The following is a 27,198-nucleotide window of genomic DNA, read 5'->3' as shown; positions in this document are numbered from 1 at the left end:
CTTAATTGTTGTATATTTTTTATATATAAAAAATAAAAATAAAAAATAAAAACTCTAAAATTTTGACAATTTCAAGGGAACCTTACTTTATGAAGTCAGTTACTCAACAAACCTCACTTTACCAAGTTTGTTATCCATCAAATCTTGGAGTGGGGATCCATGTCATAAAATTCAAATTAATGTGGTTAATTTGTTACTCAACAAACCTTGGAATGGATAGCATCAATTTGTGGAATCCCAAAATTGAAGAAGGAAAAAATGAAAAAAAAAAATTTTGTGGAATCAATTTGTTACTCACCATTGAATTTTAGTTTTAAACTTGGAAGTTTGGTAGCCATCCATTTTCAAAATCTTGAATCGAGCTCAAAAGATTTTTTTTTTTTTTTTTTTTTAAATGTGTGGTGTTGGTTTCCAATTTGATAATCCATGTGAGTCCAAGGACTACTTTTAAGATTTGAAATCTTGCTAAGTCGATCATGCTAGCCTGATTGATAAAGTAAGGTTTGTTCATTAATAAATTTGATAAAGTAAGGGAATTTTGCAATAAAATTGCAACAAATATGTATTTGAAATTTCATTTTCACGATTTTTTTAAAAATCTTTTTCCTATAATAATAATCAATAACAGGAAAATGCTGAAGTGACTACGAAATCCATTGTGTTTCACACTGCACTGACCACATGTGCTCATAGAACCTTATATGTTTTTCACTTGTCTGTGAAATGTAGTGAATTTCGCAGTCGCTCCAGTACGACTCTTAATTAAAAATAAATAAATAAAACTACATCTACCTATTTTATTTAATAACTTTTCAATATTGATTAGTTGTTAGCCTATACAGTTAACACATTGACTACATATAGACAAATAGTTATATAAGTTCTCCAACACCTTTGGGGTTTACAAACTTAATAATTTCATTGGTTCTAAATGCATTAAACATCTTTTCATTATCAATTTATCATTCGCTACTAAAAGAAAATTAGTTAATATATGGATTATATTTTAAGCCTTGAACTCCAAAGTCGTGTGGTTAATTCATACCGATCTCTTCTTCTGATTCATTATTTTAAAATACAATTGTATTTAGTTAATTTATTTCCAAGTTATAAATAGTGCCTATTATCAAGAGTCGTGTTAGAGTGACTTCAGTGGGAGACACATGGGGACACCTTGAAGTGGTGGCGCGCACATCTCCGTAGATGCATATTGCTTGTACCTCGGAGAAATGCATCTACGGGCATGCGTGTACCACCATGTCAAGATGTCCTCCACTGAGGTCACTTTAGCATTAATCATTTATCAATATTCTAATCTAGGATATCCTTATTATATGGAGTGCTGATTTTGTAAGTTGATGTGTACTCTGCAAGAATTGTAGATTTTTCCCTTCTAGATACACAATCAAACATCCCCATAAACACATGTACAATTGTGTATCCCAAGGTAAAAATCTACAACTCTTGCACCTGCCACGTTAGTGAGTTTTTGAGTTACCCTGTCAGGTTGAGTTACAAAATCAGCATTCTATTATATGTGAACCAATGTTATTTAAGTGAATAATTCTCTATTTACACTGTCTTTAATATCTATTGAGTTTTGTATTTTTCTATTATTATATTTTTATTATTATTAATTTTATCTTAAATATCGATTTGCATCATATGAATTTACTTTTAAGAGATAAATCAAATTTTCTTTTATCAACAATAACAATGAATAATAATGAAAGGTCTTCCTTTTTTTCGCAAAAAACATATCTGATTGATGGGAATTTAAGAAATCTGATGCGACCCTTTATTACTATTACTCAATTTGCCAATGCCAATACAGGCACTTCCTTGTATCCCCCACATCACTTTGGCTAAAAAATTTATTTTGAATAATTTTAATGGACTATTTCTTTAAAGAACACTTTTAAAGATTTCTATTAATGTATTTTATCAAACTTACAGGCATTGACGATTATACGGTCGAATATTTAAATGATTGCACAATCAATTCAAGGTAATAGTTTAATTACTTCTTTTAAGAAAAAGGTAAAAGCCACTTTGGCTAAATAACCCCATACTTTTAAGTATTTGATCATAAGAATGCTCATGTCTTTTTGAAGTTCACACAATGTCTTATTTAACATCTTTAACGATTTTTTTTATCTTTATTATTATAATGAGAGAAGGTGGAGTAGAAGTGGTCCGATGCCAAAATTTGAGTGGTTATGAGTGCCCTCACTTTAATATTTAAATTTAATATAATCAGGTAATTTTAGTAAAAAATCTAAATTATAATTTGCTTAGTTTTCAAATTTATAAAAATAAACATTTATTTTTATTGTGTAATTTTCAAAGATCTTTAATCAATACTTAAAATGTGTGGAAACAATCCAGTAATTCTTTTGAGTAATGCGACGTAAGTATCCAGTAATTCTTTTTTTTTTTTTTTTGTTAATAAAGCAAATAAATATATCAATACAAAATTAAATTGTACAATCCGCCAGAAGTATACTTATAACAAACATGGCTTTTAAATATCGCTCATTATTGAGACAACTTGACCAAGTTCATTCACGAAATGAATTTGCAATGCTATAGGCTTCACATTAAATTGTTGAATTAACTACAATATTTCAGATCATATTTTGCTAACAACAGACGAGATAACCAAGATATCATGTATGCAATTATAACTACGTAATTTTTTTTTTAAATGATGCTAGTGAGGTATGCCCTAAGGGCACACATTAACACGCACTAAATACACCTCCAAAATATATTTTACTAATCAAAATGCCCTAAATTTTTTTTTTACCAAGCTTATTTGCGAAGATTTTTAAATGCATCTTAACATATGCCCTTAGGGCACACGTTTACCCCCTCCCCACGAGAAAAATAAGAAAAAAGTTAATTTAAAACGAAGACCTTCACATTTTGACAAATGTTAAAAATATCCATGTGTTTTCAAGTCAATAGACATACCTCCCGTCTTAAGATAAATGAAAATAATTATACATTTTTATTGAAAAATTATACATTTGAAAAAAATGTTCATAATGTTTGAAGATTGTGTTTTAAGCCTTTTTGGTTTTTTTTTTTCGGTTTAATCGGGCTGAATAAGTAATTTAGGGATTTATATACCAAAACATGATCAACTTATTTTCAAATTCTGGTTTCAATAGACTGTCCATTTTAACGTGCATGGGTTCTTAGATTTAAAAAATGACGAATGCAAGTTCTAAACTCGGAATTTCGTCTTGGACGAAATGGAGATTTACCCAATAATTTAAGAAATTTGGGTGTTATAAGTAAAAATTGAGATGCCAATAGCAGCTCTCAAAATTTTCGATGGTAAGAGATTACAGCCCTCTCTCTCTCCCAATCTCTCTCAAATCCTTTCTCGCCCCTACTCTCTCTCACAAAACCCCAATTCACTCAGAGGTCACCATCGCCCCATCTATCTATCTATCTCAAATCCTCAATTCTCTCTCCCCACACAATCGCCCCATTTTCGATTTGAGGGTTTCTATTGGAGCTCAGTTGAAACCCTAGGTGATTTTGAGGTTTTGGTTTTTTTTTTTTTTTCCAATGAAATTGTATTCTATAGTTTAGGGTTTGTGTATGCAATCGAAAATGCACATGTGTTGATTGACAAATTGCCTGAATTGGAGGTTTGCTAATATCTATTCTTTATTATTTTGACGGTTAGAAAGGACGAAAAGGGTTTGATTTCCTCTTAAGGGCATTGTTAAAGACATGAATGAGGAGATCGGTAGCATTTCAAGGTCACATCGCCATTTGCAAGATAGCAAAATCAAACTGAGAGTTTGAGAGGAGAAGGGGAATTAGATAGACCCATCACCATTGGAGAACCTTCAAGCTTCAACAATCTATTGGTACTGGTAGGGGCACATCAAATTCTCTAATTTCTATTGTTAATGTGTTATATTGATAATTCTAGAAAAATAAGGTTAGAACATTATGCATTTATATGGTCTATTGTTTGCTCTCATGTAATGTAGAGTAAGAAACCCATCATAATGCCAATCTCAGTGTTGAACTACTTTTTCTTAAAATCTATGTAACATAGATGCTGGTTAGGGGTGTGCAAGTTGTATCCATGATTTCAAAACTCGATTTGACTTCTCGTTGCGTCCATGAATGAGACCGAGTTGTCTTGGACGATTCATCCCAGTCCACAACGAGACAACCCAATTTTTTTTTTTTTTTTCCAGTAAAAAACCCATAAACCATGTGCATTGCCAGTTTAGGTCTGGCATCTCAATAACTTCCAACCAACCAGAAAAGAACCCTAAACCTTTCACAATCCCAATTTCTTGAAAATTATCTTCATTTTTTGCAAAAAATATAAAAAAAAATCATTTGCACCTTTTCTTCAAGTTCAAAGCTAGGGAACTCAAGGACGTCTAGTCAGTATGCAGTTGAAAACATCGTTTGACCAACTGATTGACATCTCTATAAGGATTTAGATTTTAAACAAATCTAGATCTGGAAAAGAAGAGGGGCCATTGGAGAAAAAGAAGTATTTTTTTCACCAAAAAAATTGAGGAGAAAGTGGCATCTCTGTTTGAATAATGATAAACGGATTGAAAAAAAAATACTCAACTGAGTGAAATGTGTACAAAACTAGGCCTGTCAAGTGTCAATGGAAGCAGCTCTAAATAGAAACTTTGGAAGGTTTTAGGGCATCATGACATTGGAACTCTCCATAGCAACTCTAGTGGACACTAATCTTCATCAATCTTCATCACGGTCATTCAAATCTTATTTGATTGAGAAGAGATGAGAGGTCACGTTGTGGAAAGAGGACGGGCAAGAGGTCGAGCGGCGTTTTCTCCGGAGAAGGTGGGAGGGTCATTAGTTTAGGTGGATAAAAAAGTTTTTGAGGTGAAGTCGATGTGGTTGAAGAATCTCAGGGTGTTATCACCGTGGGAGAAAGGTTGGAAGGAGTCTTCCATTTCGTTTGTGTCTCAGGAACTTGCTTGGTTGGGTGATCTACTCCTGAAGTCTTGTGGATCGGCTGTTGAGAAGGAGATCCGGAGCAAATCAATGGTTAATGGGAGGATTCTTTTGGGCGTAGGAGAACGGAACGAGTTTGGAAGGTTCCTAAAAATCTCCCAGTTCTCAGACAGGTACTGGGGGAACTCGTTGAGGATTCTGGAAGGTCCTGGTGGAGTGTGTTGGAAGAACCTAGCAGCTAAGTTGTTAGATGTTAAAATCTTGAGTGAGGTAACTGTGCCGGATGATTCCCAGACACTTAGGCAAGGGAAGGAGAAGTTGGACAGTGGAGTTGGGTTAGTGGGGAGCGGCAGTGGGATAGTGGAAGAGGTTGTGGGTCTCTTGGGTTAGAAATATTGGTCTGCAGTAGCAGGGGCAATCGCCTTGAAAAATAAAAGAATGGGCCCTATGTTGGTGTTAACAGAGGCTGGTGGGGTCAAGAAAATGGTCTAAATACTGGAAAGGTGTCCTTTGGGTTGAGAGTGGCTAAATCTTTTGGGAAGTGGAAGAAGGCGTTGATTTGTGAATCGGAGAACCTGGATCGCATCTGGGGGGACATAGAGGAAGCCATTAAGTTGACAAGTCTTAGCAGAGCAGAGAAGCCACTAATTCCCTTTGAAGAAAACCGAGCAATTATGTTCCTTGAATCACCTCAGGGTGGTTTGCACGGTGTAATGGGATGTAGATTGTGAAGGGGGAGATCCACTGTGGTTGGAACTAAGAGGATTCCCTTTCCATATGTGGAGTGAGATTCTATTTAAGGAGATCAGGGAGGTTTTCGGTGATCTTCCGGAGGTGGAAAAGGGTACTACTGATCAATCTGACCTGCGTATGGCCAAGATCAAGGTGGGTGGTGGGTGTGTGAGCATACCTAAGTTTATCAAGGTCATAGGGGGTAGGTTTGGGTACAAGGCCCGTTTTCAGTCCTATCAGTGACTAGCCCTCCCAAGGAGATATCGAACCAAGGCTCTGAAGAAGTGATAAACCCTGTGTACAAGATTTTGTGTAGCTTGGTTACACAGGATATGTTAAATCAAAACACCAAGGATCATCAGAAGTTGGAGCTAGGTTCGGCGGTGAACTAGTTCACTACGAATCTCTAGCCAGCTAAGGTGAGGCCTTTCTCACTACTAGCAATAGCGTCAAATTCCCTAACTAGTGGGGGAACAAGAGGGTAACGGTGATGGTTTCAGGCGAGTGGGGTTGGCTTGTTTCTATTAGGAGTGCAGGCAGAGTGGCTAGGAAGTTTGGGATGGGTGAAGGCAAGTATCTCGGTGTACTGGGGAAGGCCTACCCTGAGGTTAGCATAGTCCAGAATCAGATTCAGCTGATGGAGCTGGGAGATGCTACCTTGGATATGAGTGGCTTGATATCGATTTTTGCCAATCCCTGGTTAGATGGTTAAATTCAAAATTTGTTTGATGTCAGTCAGTCAATTAGGATGTTGTTGGAGAATGATCAAGAGGATGTTAGTATCTTATTGGAAGTAGCTTTAAAAAGGCAGGAGAAGGTATGCAGGTGTTTCCAAGCTGTAATAGATAGCTTTTAAACAGCTCCAAGCTGTCAAGTCCAACCATATTGGGATTTGGATGTCTCACCAGTTCAGTTAGAGAGGTGGGCTGAGAGTCACAGTGCGGAGAGTGCTAAGAGTAGATAAAAAAAAAGGAACAATCGAAGGTTAAAAGAGGTGGAGGAACTATAGAGATCCATCATTGAGTTCCCAAGTAAATCTTTGTTAGATAGGAGGCAGGGTTTAAGTTGGTAGTTATCAATGTCGTGTAAGATTTTATCTTGGAATGTTAGAGGGCTCAATGACAGGAGAAAGCATGCTGCGGTGAAAGCTGTAATTGCTGCCCAAAAACCAGACTTAGTAGTTTTTCAAGAGACTAAGATTGGCTGTTTTTCTGATGTTCTGATTGGAGAGTTGTGGAGCCCCATCAATACGAGCTGGTGTTCTTTGTCTGTGATCGGGATTGTAGGGGGTGTGGTGGTTATGTGGGACAAGAGACTTTGATGGTGGAAAATGTACTAGTTGGGGCTTTTTCTGTGTCGATTGTGTGTAGAGGCGTGTCGGAGAACTTCAATTGGGTGTTCACATGGGTATATGGCCCCGCAATGGATGGGGAAAGGAGTAACTTCTGGGAGGAATTGGATAATGTTTGGGGGTATTAGGGCAAGCGCGCGATGCATTGGGGGTAATTTCAATATTATTAGGTTCTTCGAGATGCGGGGGGGGGGGGGGATCTAGGTTAATGAGAAGAATGAAGGAGTTTGCAAACTAAGTTAACCGTAATGAGTTAATGGAAATTCCTAGAAGCGGAGCTAAGTTTACTTGGTCCGATCATCAGGAGAAACCAATTATGAATAGGTTGGATAGGTTCTTGGTCTCTAGGGATTGGGAAGATCATTTCAAATACATTAGTCAAGGTTCAATCCGAAACCCTGCCTCTGATTGTCCAATTGTCTTGAAAGCAGGTATGGTTATGGGTGGTCCTAGGCCCTTTCGGTTCGCGAATATGTGACTACACCACATTAATTTTAAGGAGATGATTCAAGGTTGGTGGAACGAGTTAGAGTTCATTGGGAGGTTAGGGGTAACATTCCGATTGAAGCTGAAAGAGAGACTTAAGTTTTGGAATGTCGAGGTATTTGGGAGAGTAGATTTTAGGACGAGTGAGATCCTTAGGGAGGTGGAGATGCTTAACTTGAAAGAAGAAGTAATTTTGTCTTTGGAGGAAAGGGCTAGTAAAGTGGACTTGAAGGCCTCTTTCCAAAGCGTTGCTTATTTGGAGACAAAAATCTAGGATTAAGTGGTTAAAAGAGGGAGACAATAACACTAAGTTTTTTCACAAGGTAGCTACTCAGCAGTACTGAGCTAACTGATTGACGAAAGTTAGATGTGATGGCAGTTGGGTGGAAGGGGAAGAAGAGGTGGCCAAGACAGTTGTGGGTTTCTATAAGAAGCTTTATATGGAGGTACACCATAGGCGGCCTAGGCTCGATGGTCTTGAGTTTGATCAAATCTCAGAGTTTCAAAAGGTTTGGTTGGAAAGACTCATTGGAGAAGAAGTCAGTAGGGTGGTCTTGAGTTTCAGTGGTGATAACGCTTTGAGGCCAGACGGGTTGTCAATGGCCTTCTTTAAGGTGTGTTGGGGAGGTGGTGAAGAAGGATTTGTTGGAGGTGATTAACGATTTTTTTGCTAATGGTTTTTTGGATTTTTGGTCGAATTGTTCTTTTGTGGCCTTAGTTCCTAAGAAAGAGGGAGTGGAGGACATAACAGACCTTAGACCTATTAGCTCGGTTGGAGCAGTGTATAAGATCAGCTCAAAGTTTTGGCTTCAAGACTTAAAGAGGTTTTGCTAGGGGTAATTAATTTGACTCAGATCGCGTTCTTGAAAGGGAGACATATTATGGATGGTGTTTTGGTGGCTAATGAGTGTATTGATTCCAAGAGGAGATCAAGGGAGCCAGGATTAGTGTGCAAAATTGACTTGGAAAAGGCGTATGACCATGTTAGTTGGAGTTTTCTTAGGTACTTGCTTGGGTGTACGGGGTTTGGGGATAAATGGATTCGGTGGGTCATGATGTGCGTCTCGTCGGCTTCTTTCTCCATCCTAGTGAATGGCTCTCCCGAAGGCTGTTTTAGGAGCTCAAGGGGGCTAAGATAAGGGGATCCGCTTTTGCCGTTCCTGTTTCTTATTATAGCGGAAGCACTTGGTAGGATGCTTGGAAAGGCGAGTGGGAATGGTGATATAGTTGGGTTCTCCTCGAGGCAAGGTGGTCCGGTGATTTCACATCTTCAGTTTGTTGATGTTTTGTTGGTTTTTGTGGAAGCGTCAGAGACTCATATTGGTTTTCTAGGTTGTCTTTTGTGTTGTTTTGAGGCGGCTTCGAGTCTAGCAATAAACCTTAGACCACAGGAGTTGGCGGTGTGCTTGGGTTGCCAATTAGGGAGCTTACCTTCTACCTATCTGGGACTTCCCTTGGGAGTGGAGTATAAAAGCAAAGCCTTATGGGATCCGATGGTGGAAAAAGTGAGTAGGAGGCTACTTTCGTAGAAATCAAGGTGTCTCTCGAAATGAGGTAAATTGGTTCTTATCAAGAGTGTGCTTGCTAGTATTCCTATCTACTTTCTATCTCTTTTCACCATGCCCAAGAGTGTGGAAGTGAGATTGGAGAAGTTGTTCCGTGATTTCCTATGGCATGATAGGTGGGGGAAGAGGAAGTTTCACTTGGTGAGTTGGAAAAAAATATGTCGGCCAAAAGTGCAAGGGGGTTTGGGTATAAGGAAGTTAAAGGTTATGAACCGAGCTTTGCTTGGTAAATGGCTGTGGTGATTTGGGGAGGAAATTAATAGCCTAGGGAGGAAGGTGATTGTTGCGAAGTTTGGAGAGATGCACCGTTCGGATGGGAAAGTAGGAGCTTGAGGCTCTCGTTGGGGTGTGGTGTGTGGAAAGGATTCTCAAGGTCTTATCGAAGTTTCGAAAGCATATCAAGTTTGTTTTAGGATCCGGGGGAAGAGTGCACTTTTGGAAAGACACTTGGTGTGGCGAGTCTCCTCTTATGTTGAGGTTTCCCCTTTTGGCCTCATTATCAAATAAGAAAGGGTTACTTGTGAAATCTTTCCTTAGTTATGAAGGGGGGGATGGAGGTGGGACATGGGTTTTAGAAGGAACATTTATGATTGGAAATTGGGAGGGGTGGCTCTATTACTACATGTTCTTGAGGGGGTGAGACTTGTAGCGGAGGTGGCTGATGGTCGGTGTTGGGGAGTTAGTAGGATGGGGATTTTCTTAGTTTCTTCTTTTTATGAGGCGATGGAAACTACTAAGTTCATATTTCCAACGAATGAGGTGTGGAGTCAAAAAGTCCCAACCAAGGTTGCTTTCTTTGTGTGGTGTGCTGTGTTGAGAAAGATTTTGACTATGGACTAGCTTATGAGAAGAGGAGTGTTTGGGCCGAATGTTGGTGTACTTTGTCTAAGAGATGAGGAGTACTTTGACCACATTCTCATCCATTGCCCGTTCTCATTTAAGATTTGGAGCGGTTGGGTGCATTTCGTCTTCTGTGTTAGGTTTACTTCAGTGTTGGAAAGGGTGGGGTACTTCCTTTCGGGGGGCGAAAAGAGTTTGTGGGGCCTCTTGCCTTTTGCCATTTGTTGGGTCTTGTGGAAGGAAAGGAACAATAGGTGCTTTGAAGATGAAGAGGTGCAAGCCCCGGAGGTGGTGCTATATAAGTTCTTTCTCATCTTTTCTTTTGGTCCAAAGGGTATATGGAAAGGGGGTTTTCTTCTCAAATTTTGTTACTCGTTGGACTTTGGGTCTGTGGTAGTAATAGTATAAGTTCTTAGTCCTTTGTAACCTCTCTAGTTGGTCTTCTCGACCATTTTCTCAATAAATTTCGTTAATTATAAATATAAAAAAAGGTCAATGGATAGTCGAAAATTCGAATTCATATCCGAAATTTCGGATTTGAATTCGAATGTTATTTTAGTATTCGAATAGATTTTGGATACGGATTCAGATGTTGATACATCCGATCTGGTGAAATTCTATTCGATTTAGATTGTACATATAACATATTTATATTATATTGCATATAATAAAAAATCATTTTTATAATCTTTTAAAGTTTCTTTTCCTTCCCTTAGAGAAACTCCAACGCAAATATCTACTTTTTTCTTTATATTGACATCTTCTCTAATTACAAAGAAGATGGTCTCCTTTGAACCAAATTGAACTCCAATGGGTACGAACCTCTAAGTCACTATTCATGTCTCTAATTCACTATTCGCATAATTAAAAATCATAAAGTTGCTATTGGCAACCCAACTTTACTTGTTACACCCCAATTTAAATAGAAAAAAACAATCCACCATTGAAAATATATATATAAATTAATTTCATTTATTTCTAAAAAAATGAATATTCATGATCAAATTTATTTTATAACAAATTTTCGTTGAATTTGGTCAAACAATTAATTTAATCTGAATTTTAAAATATTTTAATATAAAAAAATTAAAATATTGAATAATAATAATTGAAAATAAGTATGGGATGAAAATTATATATAAAACCTTTTTTATTGAAAAAGGAAACTCAAGAATGGCATTTATGCAAGAAGATAGGGATACAATTGGTATTTACACAAGATGAATAGTGAAATGGAGGCCATCTCTATTTTTTTTTCTTCATCCTCAAGTCTAGAGACGTGAATAGTGATTTAGAGGGATTGTCAAAATTTTATGCCCTGTTTTTTTCAGCTTCAGGAGCCAATTTTTTTTGCTTTTTTAGCTTTTAAGCCAAAAAAGCCAGATAAATGATGTTCGTTTGGGCTTTTTTGGCTCCTGTAGATTTCAATTGAAGCCCAAAATTAGCTCCTAAAAGAAGTCGTCCAAGAGGGGCTTCTTCAAATGGCTTTTTGTTCGAAGCCAAAAACATAAAACGGTTCAAGTGTAATTACCAAAATACCCTTCATCTTTAATCAAATTTTCAACTAAACTTAACCTTAAAAATAAATGAGATAACTAAAATACCCTTCATATTTACCAAAACCCTTCATCTTTAATCGAATTTTCAACTAAACTTAACCTTAAAAATAAATGAGATAACTAAAATACCCTTCATATTTACCAAAATACCCTTCATCTTTCAAAATACCCTTCATCTTTAATCAAATTTTCAACCAAACTTTACCTTAAAAAACAAAAATGAATTATCAAAATACCCTTCGACTTTACCAAAATACTCTTTATTTTTAATCAAATTTTCAACCAAACTTAACCTTAAAAAATAAAAGGGAATTACCAAAATACCCTTCATCTTTAATCAAATTTTCAACCAAACTTAACCTTAAAAAATAAAATGAAATTACCAAAATACCCTTCATCTTTACCAATTATCAAAATACCTTTCATTTTTAATCAAATTTCCAACTAAACTTAACCTTAAAAACAAAATGAAATTATCAAAATACCCTTCATCTTTACTAATTATCAAAATACCCTTTATCTTCCAAAATACCTTTCATCTTCCAAAATACCCCTTTAATTAAATTTTCAACCAAACTTAACCTTAAAAAATAAAATAAAATTACCAAAATACCCTTCATCTTCATCAAAATACCCTTCATCTTTATCAAAATACCTTCATCTTTAATCAAATTGTCAATCAAACTTAACCTTAAAAAATAAAACAGAATTATCAAAATACCCTTCATCTTTACTACAAAGACCAAAAGCAATTCATCATCATTACTTTATTATCAAAACACCTTTCATCTTTATGTGGATGTTAGATTGTATATTATGCAGGTATTTTCTTTATCATATATTTATTTTTAAGAGGAGATGCTATCGAAATTTCAATAAAATTATAAAATTTATAAATTTATTAAAATAATTATTCTTATAATTTTTTAATATAAATTATATATATATATATATATATATATATATATATATTATATTTGTTAAGGTATTCTACTAATTTTTTGTGCATTATGGGTGCATTATCAACATTAAGGGTATTCTTGTCATTTTATAAGAATCCAACAATAAAAAGCTGTCAAACGAACATCAATTTCTGGCTTATATGCTTCTGTAACGAACAAGCTTATGCTGGATGTGGCTTTTCGGGCTCTGGGCTTCTATTTCTTCCAGAAGCCAGCTTCTAGAGCTGGAGCTGGAGCTGGCTTCTGTAAAGAACAGACCCTTAGAGACCGGTTTGGAGCTAAGTTCGGAGGTCTCTATCTCTAAATGTATAGATATAGAGATCGGTTGGAGTTGCTCTCATACTTGACTTAGGGCTTGGGATGTGGGCGCATCTCATTTGGCCATCTATCATCTTCTCCGACAAATCTAGGTAGTCTCCCCCTTTCCTTCATCTCTCTCTCTCTCTTTGTATCCCATCTTCAACCTCAAGCCAAAATAGAAACCCTGGATTTTTCTCCCCAAGACAAAAAAAAAAAATCTTGTTTTATCTCCCGTCAATCCATCATCTTTAAGCTATTCATCTTCCCATCTTCAACTTCAATCCAAAAAACCCCTTGATTTTTATGTCCAAGCCAACCCCCCTCCCCCTCAATTTGTCTCCCAAAATCTCTCAGTTTTTCACATAAAAATCTAGCTTTTTTAATACGTGGTAAAGGTTGAAGATGGAGAATAATTTTACATTTTTTCTAGGGTATTGGTTCAAATCGGTTGAAACCCCATTTAGTTAACGAATTGGATATTATCTGATATCCGATAAGGCAATCGGATTCCAATTCGGATGTTATGTAATGGTATCCATCGGATATCAGATTCAAATTCGGAAATCAGAAAAAAAAAAAAAAAAACAATTGTGATTCAGATGCGGATGCCCCTCCGTTCGATTCGATTAGTATCTGTTAATAGCCCTCCATTTGATTCAATTAGTATCCCTTGACTGCCCTACATAAAACCATTGATTTTTTCCTTTCTATCTCGAGGAAAAAAAATCTATGGTTCTATGCACATGCCACGTCAGTTGAGTATGGTTTCTTTAGTCAATTTATCACAACTCTTTGTGTTTAGAGTCCAATAGTCTTACTAAGTTAGTACGGATTTGGGCTCACCTTTTGGCATCCAAAAACATGATATGATGCTTTAGGATTGTAGAGGACAAATTTCTATGAACTTTCAATTTTTTTTTCTTCTTCCAAAAAACGTTATTTTTCACCATTGAATTTCAATTTTAAGTTTTGGAGTTATGTGGATGTTTGGTAGCCGTCCATTTTCAAAACTTAGATCGAATCGAAAAAATTAATTTTTTTGGATTTGAATTTTTTTATGAAACTTAGAGGGCTGTGGTGTTGGATTTCTAATGTGGTAATCCATTTGATCAAAACGAACTTTAGTAAGGCTTAAAATCCTACTAAGTTAGTCAAGAAAATGTTTCTATTGTGTTTGTCCACTCTTTTGTTTTTTTTTTTTTGTGTGTGTGTGTGTGTAGAACGAGATCTCGCTTATGTCGTCCGAGATTTTTGGTTTGTCTAACGATACAATGTGATGCTTGTATCACTCCTTATCCGTATCGTTCACAAACAAGACCGAGATGACTCGCTTGAGTCATCTCAGTCTCAGACGAGATTTAAAACCATGCATGGAGCTGGTTGTGTTCCAATGAGCCTAGAGAATTGAACGCGAGCCCACCCCAAAGTACACCCTAAATTTGAGCCTGAGTGACAGAAAACAAATTTTTTTATGGGTTGCTTTTCATTGTGAATCCATGGATTGCATGTGTACGTGCCATGTGTCACACCTAACTCTAGATATTTGGCCAATCCTTTGTTGTATCTACATTCGGGAACTTTTCATATGCTTAAATCCAATGGTTAGAAATTATTAGTCAAGCTAATTTTTGGATGAAGATGCTTCAATGGGTGGGTCAAACATCCATGAGCTGATGGCCCAATAGATTATGCCACGTAGCTTTTTTTTTTTTTTTTTTTTTGCAACCCATGGGGAAAGTCATCCACATAAAAGATTCTTTTGTCTAACGCAAAGGGAAGAGGAGAAAGAGATAGGGTTCTGAGGGGGACGGGGGAGGAATGAGGCTAGGCATGAGAGTGAAAGGAAGGGAAGAGGTAGTTTATCTGTAATGGTGAATAGGTTTGTAGAAGAGATAAAAGGGAGGATTGAACTCTCTAATCCTTCCTCATTACTTGGTTGTTACCAAATAATACAATTACATATTATAGGTTGAATTCCAAGACATGGCTTTGGAAAAAATTGAATGGAGGAACATGATTCGTGAAGCAGATCCCAAATCTTTGGGATAAGCCGTCAACTTTCAACTCAGGTTAGGCTAGATTTTACCCGAAGCCTCAGAAGTTTGGGCCCGAACCAACCCAAACTTCAAAGATACCAGTCCAAGCCCAACCCATGGTCGAGTTGGTCCAGTCCAAGTGGCACCCCTAACACTGGCTTTGCTTTTACGATTTGTTTGAGGGAGAGTTCTGCATTTGTCGAATGTATGATACGACATGGTGTCTTGCATGGTGAATTGTCAAAAAAAAAAAAATGTAGTGTTCCTTACATCGTCTAAAACCATAACCAAGATGGATTTGAAGGACTTATGTGACAATGAGAAGGAAGACTACCGTCACCTCAAGTTAGGTTGATTATTTTTAAATTTTACTAAACTCAATTCAATTGTTCAGTGCCTGCTTTAAATGGGATTCAGCAAGACGGAAGTAAACTTGAGGAGGTTGCTTATGGCGGCACCTCAACAACAGAATCAATCAAAGCTCATGCATGTAAGTGCAATTTTCCTTTTGGTACTCAGTACTCTCAATAACTTATTTCATGCCTGATGAATTATGCAAACTTTTTTTTTTTTTGATGAATGTAAGCTTTGTATTTATTGAAAAAGGAGGCATGGTCGAATATTTGTATTGTAGAACCTATTTTAGACTTGAACAAATGATAATTGGGAAATATTTTTTGATGGCGAAATGGATTAGTGGTTAGTGGTCAAAAGAAGAAGGATTCAAATTCAGGTCTGTAGTATTAACACCTACAGACTTTGACATGTTATCAAGCTGGCATCTTATGTATATTTTTAAGTATTGTTATGTTGTGTGGTAAACTAGAACAATGAGATGAAAATTGTCTCCTATTTATTCTAGCACTCTTTAGTAATCGATACCTATATTAAATTACAGTAAATATTAATAATTGATTAGCTTTCAGTTAAAATGTTCTCCTTATGTTTCAGTTATAAAATAACTAGTGTTGGTTCAGTATACACTGTGTCAATCAATGGTCTGTGCGGACTAAACTTGTTTCCAAATTTGTGATGGTAGCAAGTTTTAATTAATGAGGCAAACTTTTTTAGTGTTGCACGTTGCATTTATTATTTTTGTTTGTTATTTATCAAATCGGTTTTAGTGTTGCACGTGTCTTACTGAATTACCGTCAATTACTATTGTCTATGATTCAATCTTGCAGTATGTTGCTACCTTACGGGAACAATTAGAACAATTGGCGGCAGAGACTACATCAGAAGGCTTACCAAGGTTTGCCCTTTTCCTCCTTTTTGTCTTTCCTCTATTTTGAGGCTTCAAGAATTATGCGTGTATATATATATAGAGAGATAGAGAGAGAGAGAGAGAGAGAGAGAGAGAAATGCTACCCAGAGTCTCATCTCTAATATCCGACATGCGTCTAGTGGAAGCTTCGAGGATTTATTTTGTTCTCTTTACTGATGGCACCATTGGTTTTATTTATTTTTCTTTTGAGGTTTTCTATCAATTCTTTTCTACATGCTTTCCTCAGAGATTTGCATAGCGACAAAGTCAGGATTCGTGATTAATTTGAAAAGGGAAAACTTTGGAAGAAGTCGGCAAAGTTAGGAATTAATTGGCCACCCACAGGGATTTTTCCCGGCTTACCTGGTATGTGTGGTTTGTGGGGTATTGCATGTACCCGCGAAATTTGGGCGAGATATGGTGCTCTAAGAGGCCAGTTGCCTCGCCCCTGCTTGTTGGGCCTACGAATTTGGACAACCCCGTCATAAAAAAAAATGTACTTTTTGTATAAAAAAATTAACATAACATTAAGACAAATTTTGTATTAAATAGAATATAAAAAATGCATTTTATTAAATTTTGCTAATAAGTTGGGATGACATAATCACAAATTAATTGTGATATTTTTTTTTCCAAAAAATAGGAGAATTTTCGTGAAGGAACCAACGAATCCCTTTCTTTGATAAGTTAATAGTTGTTTAATATATTAGTAAGAAAAGGCCCAACAGAAGTCCAACGTGAAAAACAACTTCCTCTAAGATGGTGGCGTTTATTTCAACACGAATTGTTTCAAACTTGGCTGATCTTACTTCACCTTACTCCAGCCGAGCCAGGATCACTAGCTGTCTTGACTCGTCTTCATTCGGTCTACTTCTGCCTCACTGCAGCTTTACTCGCCTTTGACTCATTGTTGTACTGACCATAACTCATCCTAACTTAAACTTGTCTCATTTTTTTTTTTTTTTTCACTCACATGACTGCATACCAGGCTACTCACTTACTCGTGTTAAATCGGTCTGTTAAGTAAGTTGTCTTGACTTGTCTTTGATGCAAAAACTATCCAAAATCTGGGTACAAGTTCTAAAACCATGAATAGTGTAGTACAAATTGACTGTGGGCAATATTTATTTATTTATTTTGATCTGTGTAATGAAGGTGGGGGATGGTAATAACACTCACAAACTTCACCAACTTACCAAGTTCGCACTTTCAACTGTGGACAATCTTGATCATAATAAAACAACCAAATTTTACTTTAAAAAATTCCTTGTAAAATGACGATAAGAAAAGATTAGCTGTATAAGTAAAGCTCAAGATAGTTACATCTGTTTTTTTCATCATGAGTTTGTTTGGACGGTGTGGGGCTTTTTCTTTCCTTGTTTGGAATTTAATGGGTTCTCTATAGGGATATAAGAAACTTTTATCCTTGTCGGCTCGCCTATTTGTCATGAAGAGGGAATGTGTGGAAGATATGTATTTTTTCAGATCTTGGAGAATGTGGAATGAACAGAGTAGTTGAATCTTTGCAGATTGGAATAAATTGTCGGAGGTTTTTAGAGAAATTGAGAATTTTTGATTGATTGGGTTTACACTTTAAACGAATTTCGAGGTGTAAATATGGGAATTTTCTTTGTAATGGGAAAGTTGGTAGTTTTTTGGGATCTTCGACGTCTTCCATTACTAATTGAGATAATTTTTTTATTTATGGGTAAGCTGGACTTGAAACCCACGACCTCAAAGTTGCTTTGCAAATTGTCAAACCAACTGAGCTATGGGTCTAAGCCCATAATTGAGATAAATTATAAGCTGACTTGACACTCACTTTACAGAGAAAAAGCATGTTTGGATGATTTTTCACTTACCTCTGATATTGTTCACAATTAAAATCTTGTCAAGAATGACGCGTAAATGAGGGAGACAACTTTGGACTGAATAAAACTTGTTTACTCAACGTCGTTGGTCGGGCATTTAATCATAATGAGTTTGCCAAAAAAAAAAAAACAAAGATATGATCATTGAAACCCCTCTCTACAATCAGCTCAAGTGCCTTCTTTATGTTTCATTGGACACTTCCACAACCTCATTGAGGACACTCCAATAGCCTTGCTAGTTGTTATGTCCAATCATTAGAATTTCTTTTGAATTTTTGGGATCCTCACTATTTAGTTATTGGTTTTATTCAAAACTCTCCATCATCACAAATTCTTTGTTGACCGAGATTGTATCAAGAAATGAGAAATCCCAAAGGTATCATCCCAGATTCTCATCCTATCACTTTTGTCAACATGAGCCTAGCCTCTTAAGAAATCTTGAAATTTTTTGGAAATGCTTGCCAAACTCTGACCCATTATAGGAAAGTACCTCATTCTTATTCCGCCTATAGTTCCTACTCCAAATTTGCTCCTATAACCTTTCTACATTAACATAGAGGTTCATTGCTAAGTCTCTCGTGCTACTTCTCTAGTAAGACTTCAATGACTTACTTTAGAGATCTTAAGCCAAGACATCCCCACTTGGGTTTACAAACCATAATAATGCATCTCCAATTGCATGGAAGCATTTGAATGGTGACCATTTCACTCTCTCCAAATATTTTTGGAAGCATTGGTGCAAAGGCTCAATGTAACTTCAAAGCACACAATAATGCATCTTTGAGAACGGTGTGTTGGATGTTAGGTTGAATTGCTCGTGTATTACTTTAATCCTGAAAAAGGTCAGGGTAGAAGACATTTCAGATCTTAGACCAATCAGTTTCGTGGGAGCTACATATAAAATTATGAATAATGCTGAAGTGACCTTAGGTTGGAACACCATCACTTCTTGAGGTGAAAGTGTATAGGAATATAGATGCTTTTCATCGAGATACGAGTGAAAAAACATCTATGATTCCTATCCACTTTCACGTCAAAAAGTGCAATATGAGGTTCCAGCTTGAGGTCACTCCAGCACGACTCTAAAATTATTTCTCAATTGCTTGTGATAAGGATGAAAGAGGTGTTAAATGGGGTCATTGGTCTAAGTCAAGGTGCTTCTTTAGTGGTAGACAAATTTTGGATGAAGTTTTTATAGCTAATGAGTGTCTTCATTTGAGGCTAAAATCGCAATTTCCGGGGTTAGTTGCAAGATAGACTTGGAGAAAGCTTATGATCATGTCAATTGGATTAGTTTAAGGTATTTGTTGGGTCGTATGAGGTTCGGGCAGTAGTGGATCTATTGGGTGATGAGGTGTGTTTCATCTCCATATTTCTTTGCTCTTGTGAATGGGTCCCCGGAGGATTTCTTTAGGAGTTATCAGGGTCTGCGACAAGGATATGCCCTTTCTCCCTTTTTATTCTTGGTGGTGGCAAAGGCCTTGGGGAGATTTGTTGTAAAAGCTGTGGTGAATGGAAATTTAGGGGGGTTTCGTCCTAGTGCAGTGGATCCGCTTTTGACCCAACTGTAATTTGCAGATGAAAGGTTGATTTTTTAGGATGTGGATGTGGATGTGGATGTAAGGCGGGTGAGGTTTCTTGGTGGCTTACTTTGATGTTTCAAGGCTGTTGCCAGTAAATCTTTGAAAGAGCAAGGTCTTTTTGGTGGGTCAGGTGTTAGATGTGGATGTAATGGTGGCAACTTTGGGGTGTCAAGCGGGGGCTCTTCCCTCCTTTTATCTAGATTTACCCTTGGGAGCTCATTACAAGAGTAAGAGTATTTGGGAGCTTGTGATAGAGAAGATTGAGTTCATGGCAAGCAATTTATCTGTCTAAGGGTGGCAAATTAACCTTGATAAAGAGTGTGTTGTTCAGCATCCCAGTTTATTATCTTTCCTTGTTTTCTATAGCAAGAAGTGTGGAGTTGAGGTTGGACAAGTTGTTAAGAGATTTCTTATGGCACGATAAGGAAGGAAAAATCAAGCTTCATTTGGTTAGTTGGAAGAATATTTCCTCAATCAAAAGTTGTGAGTGGGGGGTGACGGTTTCAGGAAATTGGGAACTCTAAATGGGGCTTGGCTAGGAAAGTGACTTTGGAGATTTGGAATGGAACATAAATGGTTGTGGCGGAAGGTGATCGCGGCTAAGTTGGGTGAGTGGTGAAGCTAAAAATCCATATGGTTGTGGGGTGTGGAAGCGTATTTTAAAAGTTTTGCCTCAATTCAAAAAAAGAGTCATTTTCAAGGTAGGAAAGGGGGATACAGTAAAGTTTTGGGAGGATGCTTGGAGTGGGGGAGGCTCTTTAAGGGAGAAATTTTCAGTGCTATATGTGTTATCATTGAAGAAGAATCTTCCTGTGGCAAGCTTTCGAGTGATGCATGTAGGGCCTATACGATGGGACTTAGGTCTAAGGAGGTCATTGAACAATTGAGAGTTGACGAAGGTCTTAAAGTTGTTGGGTCATCTTGATAGTGTGATGGGAGGCATACATGTGGAAGATGCGAGATTGTGGGCCCCTAATAGCAAAGGATTGTTCTCGGTTAGAGATTTCTGTAAAGACCTAAATAGAAGTGGGGACCACTCTTTTCCTCAGTAGCAGTTTGGGCCCTAAGGGTGCTTTCCAAGGTAGCCTTTTTTTCTTAGGCGGCGGTGTGGGAAAGGATTCAAACTCAAGATCTTCTAAGGAGAAGAGGTTTTTGTGGGCTTAACGGGTGTTGTATGTGTCTGACAAATGCGGAAACTACCAACCATTTTTGCTCATTCATTGTGAGGTTGGAAAGGAGGTGTGGGTTCATTTTTTCTCCTTGTTTGGGTTACTTTGGTGTGCTCCGTTTTCAGTTAGAGGCATGTTCGGGGAATGGCTTCATTTGGGATTGAGTTTTCGGCATGCGAAGAAGTTGATTTGGAGCTTAACTTTGTTTGTGGTATTTTGGGGCATTTGGAAAGAAAGGAATGCTAGAACTTTTCAAGGGAAGTCGCAAACGACTTAAGAGTGGGGTATGCTGAACAATTGATTATCATCATATCATTATTGAAGCCTTATCCCAAAAAAAGTGGGGTATGCTAAACAATTGATGTTTCTCCATTCAATTTAATCTATAGTGGAAGTGTTCTTATCCGCCCTAACTATCCCAATCATCGTTTTTCTGGATTTTCCTCTTGCTCGTTTAGAACGTTCATTCTAACCAGGGCTGTCATCGACCTCCATTGCACTGACCGAACCATCTCAATCAACTTTATCTTAGTTTATTTCCTATTGGGGTTACTCATGCATTTTTACGAATGTGTTCATTTCTAATTTTGTCTTTCATGGTCATTCCACTGATCCATTCAACATCCTCATCTCTACCGCGCTCAATCTATTAACATATTGCTTCTTGATTGTCCAATGTTTAGCTCAATAAATCATAAGTTAGTTTAGTGTCATCTTATAAAAAAAATTTCTTTAATTTGATTGTGTTGGCATTGATCACATAACATTCAAGAAGCACATCTCGACTATCTAGCTCTAATTCTATGGGAAAATCCTCGATATTTTCATCCTAATGTATAATATAAACTGAGGTACAAAAATTGTCACTTCAGGGTGTTTCCCGACCATCAATTTTACTGGCCCTTCCTCTCCATGGATGCCATTACTAAAATTGCTTTGCATATATCTACCTTGGTTTCACTTATTCCAAATCCGTCGTACTCTAAAGCAACTCTTCAGAGTTCTAGTTTTGTGTTGACTTGTCTTTGGCATCAACAACTAACAGTACTTACTCTGCTAATGACATATACCAATGGACCCACTCTTGAATATGAGCAGCTACTTGATTTATGACTAGAATAAACAAATACAAATTCAAAGCCAATCCTTGATTTAACTAAGAACTCATTTGTCTCCTCACTATTTGTTCCCACACTAGTCATAGTCTTATTATACATGTCCAAACTATGTTTACCCATTTGGGATTATTTTCTTTACCAAATAATTTATTAGATGCCAGTATACAAGAGGGAAGAAATCAAACAAGTGCAACTATAGTAGGTTTAACAATTTAGTTTAAGTGGTGTATGGCTCACCAACCCTCTTTCAGATATTATTTTTTCATAGAAAAAGTCATTAAGGGTCACATTGCCGTATATGTGTTAGGATGAGTGAGGATATGTTGATACACACACCTGTATCAGCACGTGTTGATGTCTTAGAAAGCACTGGACGTGCCATGTCATCTTTACATACGTGTTCTAAGTGGCCTGGATACCTCGGTTTAAAAAAAGGCCATCTCTTAAAGACTGTATTTTGACATAAAATAGGAGGCAAAAATTAACTGATGATGATTCACAAATATATTTGTTTGTGCATGAGGCCTTAACCTGTTTTATTTTTCGTGTCTTTATCTTTTCTTTTTTACACTACTTTGATTTTTGAGCTTCTTCACTATTACAAAGGGCCACTTTTGCTGTTTACAGAATTTCAAAAGCAAAGGTGAATGACTTCTCAGAGAAAATTGAAGACCTTGCTGCCAAATTAGCTACCCCATTGGTACGTGTAGTGATTAGTTCTTTTGGCTATTTTTAACTTTTTTTCTTTGCTATACCATGGAAGGAGCATTTGTTTGGAATGAGTTTTTTGTTCATTTCCCTCTGTTCTACAATGCATTTTCATTATTTGGTTATTTGGGCTTTTGAACTCTAGTTTGAGTCTAACTTCACAATGATTATAGTCTCACTTAGTTTCTTGGAGTATATTTCTGTTAAATAAATAATTATGAAGCCGAAAATTTGACGTTCTGATGACAGAATGCCAATATGTGAGACTTGTCACAAAAAGAAGAAGAAGAGTCGGACCGGGATGCCACCAGGGGGTTTCTTATGGCATCACTGGTGCTTTATTGAATTGTTTTATTTTCTTATCTTTTTTCCCTTGTGAAAATTCCCATTGAAATAAAAACAAATTAAAAGTTTTCAAGGCCTAAATTCAATAACTTCAGGTCCTTTTATTCCCTCAAATGCAACAGAACTTTCCTTTGGTTTAGGTGTGCATGATGTGGCCATTTTCTGATGGATGTGTAAATTTTTTAGTTTCTTGAAAAATTGTAGATTTTCATCCTGATCATCACCTTGGCAAATATGGCAGTCTTTTGTACCAGAATCCGTAGAGGCTGTCGATGGGGCTCTAGTCAAGGAGATCTCTTCTAAAGTAGAAGAAGGAACCAAACTCCCCACTTCTCCGGGATTGCGAAGGAGATTAGTGTACGTAAAGCTATAGTTTTATCGACTGATACTCAAGTCTTTTATTTAACATATTGTATTCTTTGTTTTATTACCAAATTTTGAGTGGCTCTGTTCAACCATGCAGATATCATCCAAAAGTTGAAGAACAAACTCAAGAGATTACAGAAACTGATCCATCAATGCCTGTTAAGTTGGATGCCACAGCACATGCACACATTGAAAAACATAGGTATTTTGATGCATTTGAACCATGATTGCAATTGCTTGAATTCACTTTGGAAACCAATATCCTTTAAGGAAGAAAAGTGTTCCAACTGGAACCTTCAGAATATTTGAAGCTTTGATTGTAGTTGGTGTTTCTACATGTTCATAAATAGTGTAGTAGAGATGAGCATGTTGTGATTGTGATGGATTAGTGGAAATACTAATGAAGATAATATTAAAATGAGTGAATCCAACCTTTCAGTGGTAGAGTACGCCCTTCATAATGGTGCCATTATGCCTGGACTGTTAGGGCTCTCAGCCACATGGGTAGTTTTTTTTTTTTTATTGATAGCCGCATGGATAGTTCAATGTGCTCATCTATGCCCAACCCAGAGATGTGGATCATCCAATGCACATTATCATAGTGTACTACTACTCTTTTAGGCGCAAAAGGTGCTTTTGATTTGAGTTACCAATAGCAAAGACGCGCATCTTGCCACACCTTCAATTACCATATTCAACTTGCCAAACTTAAAATTGAGAGTTGAAAATACTTGTATTCATGGAAATATAGGAGTTGCCCTAATAGGTGATAAGGTCAATTGAAATTCTATGGTCATATGTGATGAACAATGATTGCAGGCCCAATTAGTAGGAACATGAAAGTAGAAAGTTTTAAAAGAGCGAGAAGAAGACTCAAAAGAACATGGATTGAAGTAATGAGAGTTGATATGACACACTAAAATAAGGGCTGTCAACGGATGCTTATCGGTTCGGATACAGCAATATCCGAATCCAAATCTGAAATTTTTGTATGATATCCTAATTCGAATTCGAATCCGACGGATGTTCTAAAACTCTTATCTGAATTCGAATCCGATTATCCTATCAGATAATATCCAATTATAATTCGAATAATTTGTATATTAAAAAAAACATAGTTTTTCCTTATCCAATTGATTTTTTATTATTTAAAAAATCTATTATATATTATACTATGTATATAATAAATAAATCAAATAAAATGATATATATTATATTATTTATATAAAAAATAAATCTAATAAAATAATAGATATTATATATTATTTCGAATCAGATATTATTTGATTCGAAATGTTAATATCCGAATCCATATCTGATAAGGATTTGAATATATAAAACTATCCGAATTTGAATCTGATATCCGAAAATTTTGGATAATATCTGATTTTTTGAATTCAAATTCGAATCGGATTCAAATTTTCAACTATGCATTGACAACCCTAACTAAAATTAATGAGCTTCTATTGCCACACCAACTTTTGCTAATGCTATCCCAAGATGTGTGCTAAACTGCTTATTCGTTGGTGATTTTCATATGAATTGGGGTGGCGTTAGCAAAAGTTGGTGTTGCAATAGACTCCCCAGGCTCCCTCCCCACCTGACGTCAGAGAGAATAGAATGAGTTGCCCTAGATAGAATGAATTGCTCTGTAGGATTCACCCCTCATCTATAAAGGTTCTTCAAAGCAACAAGTAGAGCAGCAAATGCTTGCGGGAGCCACAAGTTGGTGTGGCAATAGACTCTCTAAAATAAACGTAAGACATGGCTTTAGGTAGAATTGAATTGAGGAACAAGATTCATTAAGCTGGCCCCAAATTTTGGGATAAGGATTTGATGATTATGATCATAGTTGCTCATTTTGTTATTGTCGGTTCAAATTTTCTTATACCTTTCTCCCTGTTCAACAGAAAGCTTCAAGAGGATTTGACAGACGAAATGGTTGTTTTAGCACGCCAACTTAAGGAGAGTAGCCTCATGATGAATCAATCCTTGGATGACACAGAAAAGGTATGGTCCCATAATCCAAATTTAATCATGTGTTTTTTATTGACATCATAATTATGTCGAAGGTATGAATATGATTCAAATGCCCATTTTAGGTGTGATTTGTGGAGATTGAAAATGTAGTTTTTGTTATACATATTCTGGAGCAGGGCATGTTGGAAAGCTTGACATTCCATTTCTCACCCTGACACTAATTTAATCGAGTTTTCTCTAATGACCCAAATTAAAGTAACTGCATCTAAACAAGGATGGAAACAATGACTGGGTGTGTGTACTGGTATACGATTTACTAATTTGTTCAATTTTTTCACTATTTTGAGATTCGATGCTTTTTACTAACTTGAAGCTTGTTTAGGATTATATTAAGCTGAAAAATACTCATTTGGGTTTCATAAAATTCGTGTTTTCTTCTTCACTTCATCACTTGAGCTGAAAGTTTACCTTTCAGATTGATTTGGACGGTTTCAACCGCAAACTACCAAGAGAAAAGTTCTATAATATTTTATAAGAAAGGGTTTTGTTAACATGTGCCCTAAGGGCACACGTTAGGCTGGCATTAAATACACCTTGGAAATAAGCATCCGAGGTTATTTTTGGTAAAAACAAAATCTTTTGAGGGTATTTTTGATAGGAAATTCAATTTCCAAAGTGTATTTAATGCAGTTTAATGTATGCCCTTAGGGCACATGTTAACAAAATCCTAAAAGAAATGCATTCTGGTCTATGGAGATGTAAAATCTGGAACATAATGGTGGTGTTTTTTTTAATTTTTTTTTTTTATGGCATTTGGGGCATATTTCAATGTGCCTGTGTGAGTAGAAAGAAATTCTGGTGCCACAGGCACACCCCTCATCCTCAGCCATGTCCTTTATTTTGTTTCATTTGTTCTATTAGATGATTTAAGTAATCATTCAGCTTGGTTGCCATTGAACACAGCTACTTGATTCTACGGAGAGAGCTGTGGAGCATAGCTTGGCAAGCACTGGTCATGCCAATGCCCGTGCCATGGAAATATATTCAGAGAGTACCAAGACATCATGCTTCACATGGCTACTAATCTTTGCCATGACTTGTATCTTCATCATGGTCGTACTTCTCATTCGTGTTACCTAGGTAATGTCCTTTGGTGGAAAAGCTATGGTTCCTTTCCTAGTGAGTTGTCTGTGGTACACTAATCTCAGTCTATGTTTTGTCTTGGTTGTACATATTTTAAAAGGGAGATTCAATTGCCACACCAACTTTTGCTAATGCCCCCCTATTCATATGTGAAGCACTGAAGAATTATTACACATCTTGGGGTGCCATTAGTAAAAGTTGGTGCAGCAATAGAATATCTCATTCTAGAATTGTTGCATGCATGGTGAGGCCGAGCGTTTCGCCTATTGTTGTTAGGGCTTGAAAGTTACAAATTTAAGGCAGCTTTCTACTTTTTTTTAGTGCCTTGTAAATTACAACAATAGGATCTACATACCGTTTTTAAAAATTACAAAAAAAGAATTTGAGAGGTGCACTTGGGCATGGTGACTGCAGTTGGATTTTACTTTTAACTTCTTGTTTATAACAATGAAATGGGAGGATAGTTATCCCAATGTCAAAAATATTTATCATATTCTGAATTTCTGATGTTCAGCCCCATTTTTCCATGGCTTGTTGTCACATGTTGTCTAGAATGAGTGATTTTATTGCAGAAGCTTAGTATATTTTATTGAAATAATTACTGATGTCCAGTAAATTTTTAGGAATGAGTGGTTGTATTTATTTTATTTTATTTTTGTATTAATTACAAGTACAATATATATTTAATGCTAAAATACTAATTACTTGTGTCTTAGCAATTGAAATGATATTATGTTCTATTTGTTATCTATGTTATGCAATTGTAGGAAAATAGAAGAACATGTTGACTTTAAAAGGTCTATATAGAGATTTCAACAAAAACATAAGCAATGAAAATGTCAAAAG

General features: G+C 36.5%; 1 protein-coding gene across 5 annotated transcripts; it reads left to right on the top strand.

Moving 5' to 3' along the window:
• The first annotated feature begins 3,206 nt into the window (after window positions 1-3,206).
• On the top strand, window positions 3,207-26,865 carry LOC147404347 (uncharacterized). Of its 5 annotated transcripts, none has more exons than XM_086440269.1 (9): window positions 3,207-3,546; window positions 3,704-3,890; window positions 15,200-15,295; window positions 15,990-16,057; window positions 22,438-22,510; window positions 23,105-23,220; window positions 23,327-23,431; window positions 25,140-25,239; window positions 26,173-26,865. In XM_086440269.1, the coding sequence occupies exons 3-9, from the start codon at window positions 15,212-15,214 to the stop codon at window positions 26,347-26,349; spliced, it is 723 nt and encodes a 240-aa protein (XP_086296395.1). In that variant the 5' UTR covers window positions 3,207-3,546; window positions 3,704-3,890; window positions 15,200-15,211; the 3' UTR covers window positions 26,350-26,865. The 5 variants fall into 5 exon arrangements, with proteins under 5 accessions (XP_086296395.1, XP_086296393.1, XP_086296391.1 ...); XM_086440267.1 differs by having other exon boundaries at window positions 3,211-3,546; window positions 3,708-3,896; XM_086440265.1 differs by having other exon boundaries at window positions 3,211-3,546; window positions 3,704-3,896.
• Window positions 26,866-27,198: the final 333 nt, after the last annotated feature.

This window comes from Akebia trifoliata, chromosome 4, assembly GCF_017979445.1.
Source record: "Akebia trifoliata isolate Shusen 1 chromosome 4, ASM1797944v1, whole genome shotgun sequence".
Taxonomy (NCBI): domain Eukaryota; kingdom Viridiplantae; phylum Streptophyta; class Magnoliopsida; order Ranunculales; family Lardizabalaceae; genus Akebia; species Akebia trifoliata.
The sequence above is the reverse complement of the archived record's forward strand: the minus strand, read 5'-3'. Positions and strand labels throughout refer to the sequence as shown.

What these genes read in the sequence shown, in the direction of transcription:
- LOC147404347 (XM_086440269.1), top strand. Translation starts at nt 15,212, where the DNA reads ATGGGATTCAGCAAGACGGAAGTAAACTTGAGGAGGTTGCTTATGGCG. An exon ending in ATCAATCAAAGCTCATGCAT is followed by an intron (nt 15,296 to 15,989) that starts GTAAGTGCAATT and finishes TCAATCTTGCAG; the next exon opens with TATGTTGCTACCTTACGGGA. An exon ending in CCAAATTAGCTACCCCATTG is followed by an intron (nt 22,511 to 23,104) that starts GTACGTGTAGTG and finishes CAAATATGGCAG; the next exon opens with TCTTTTGTACCAGAATCCGT.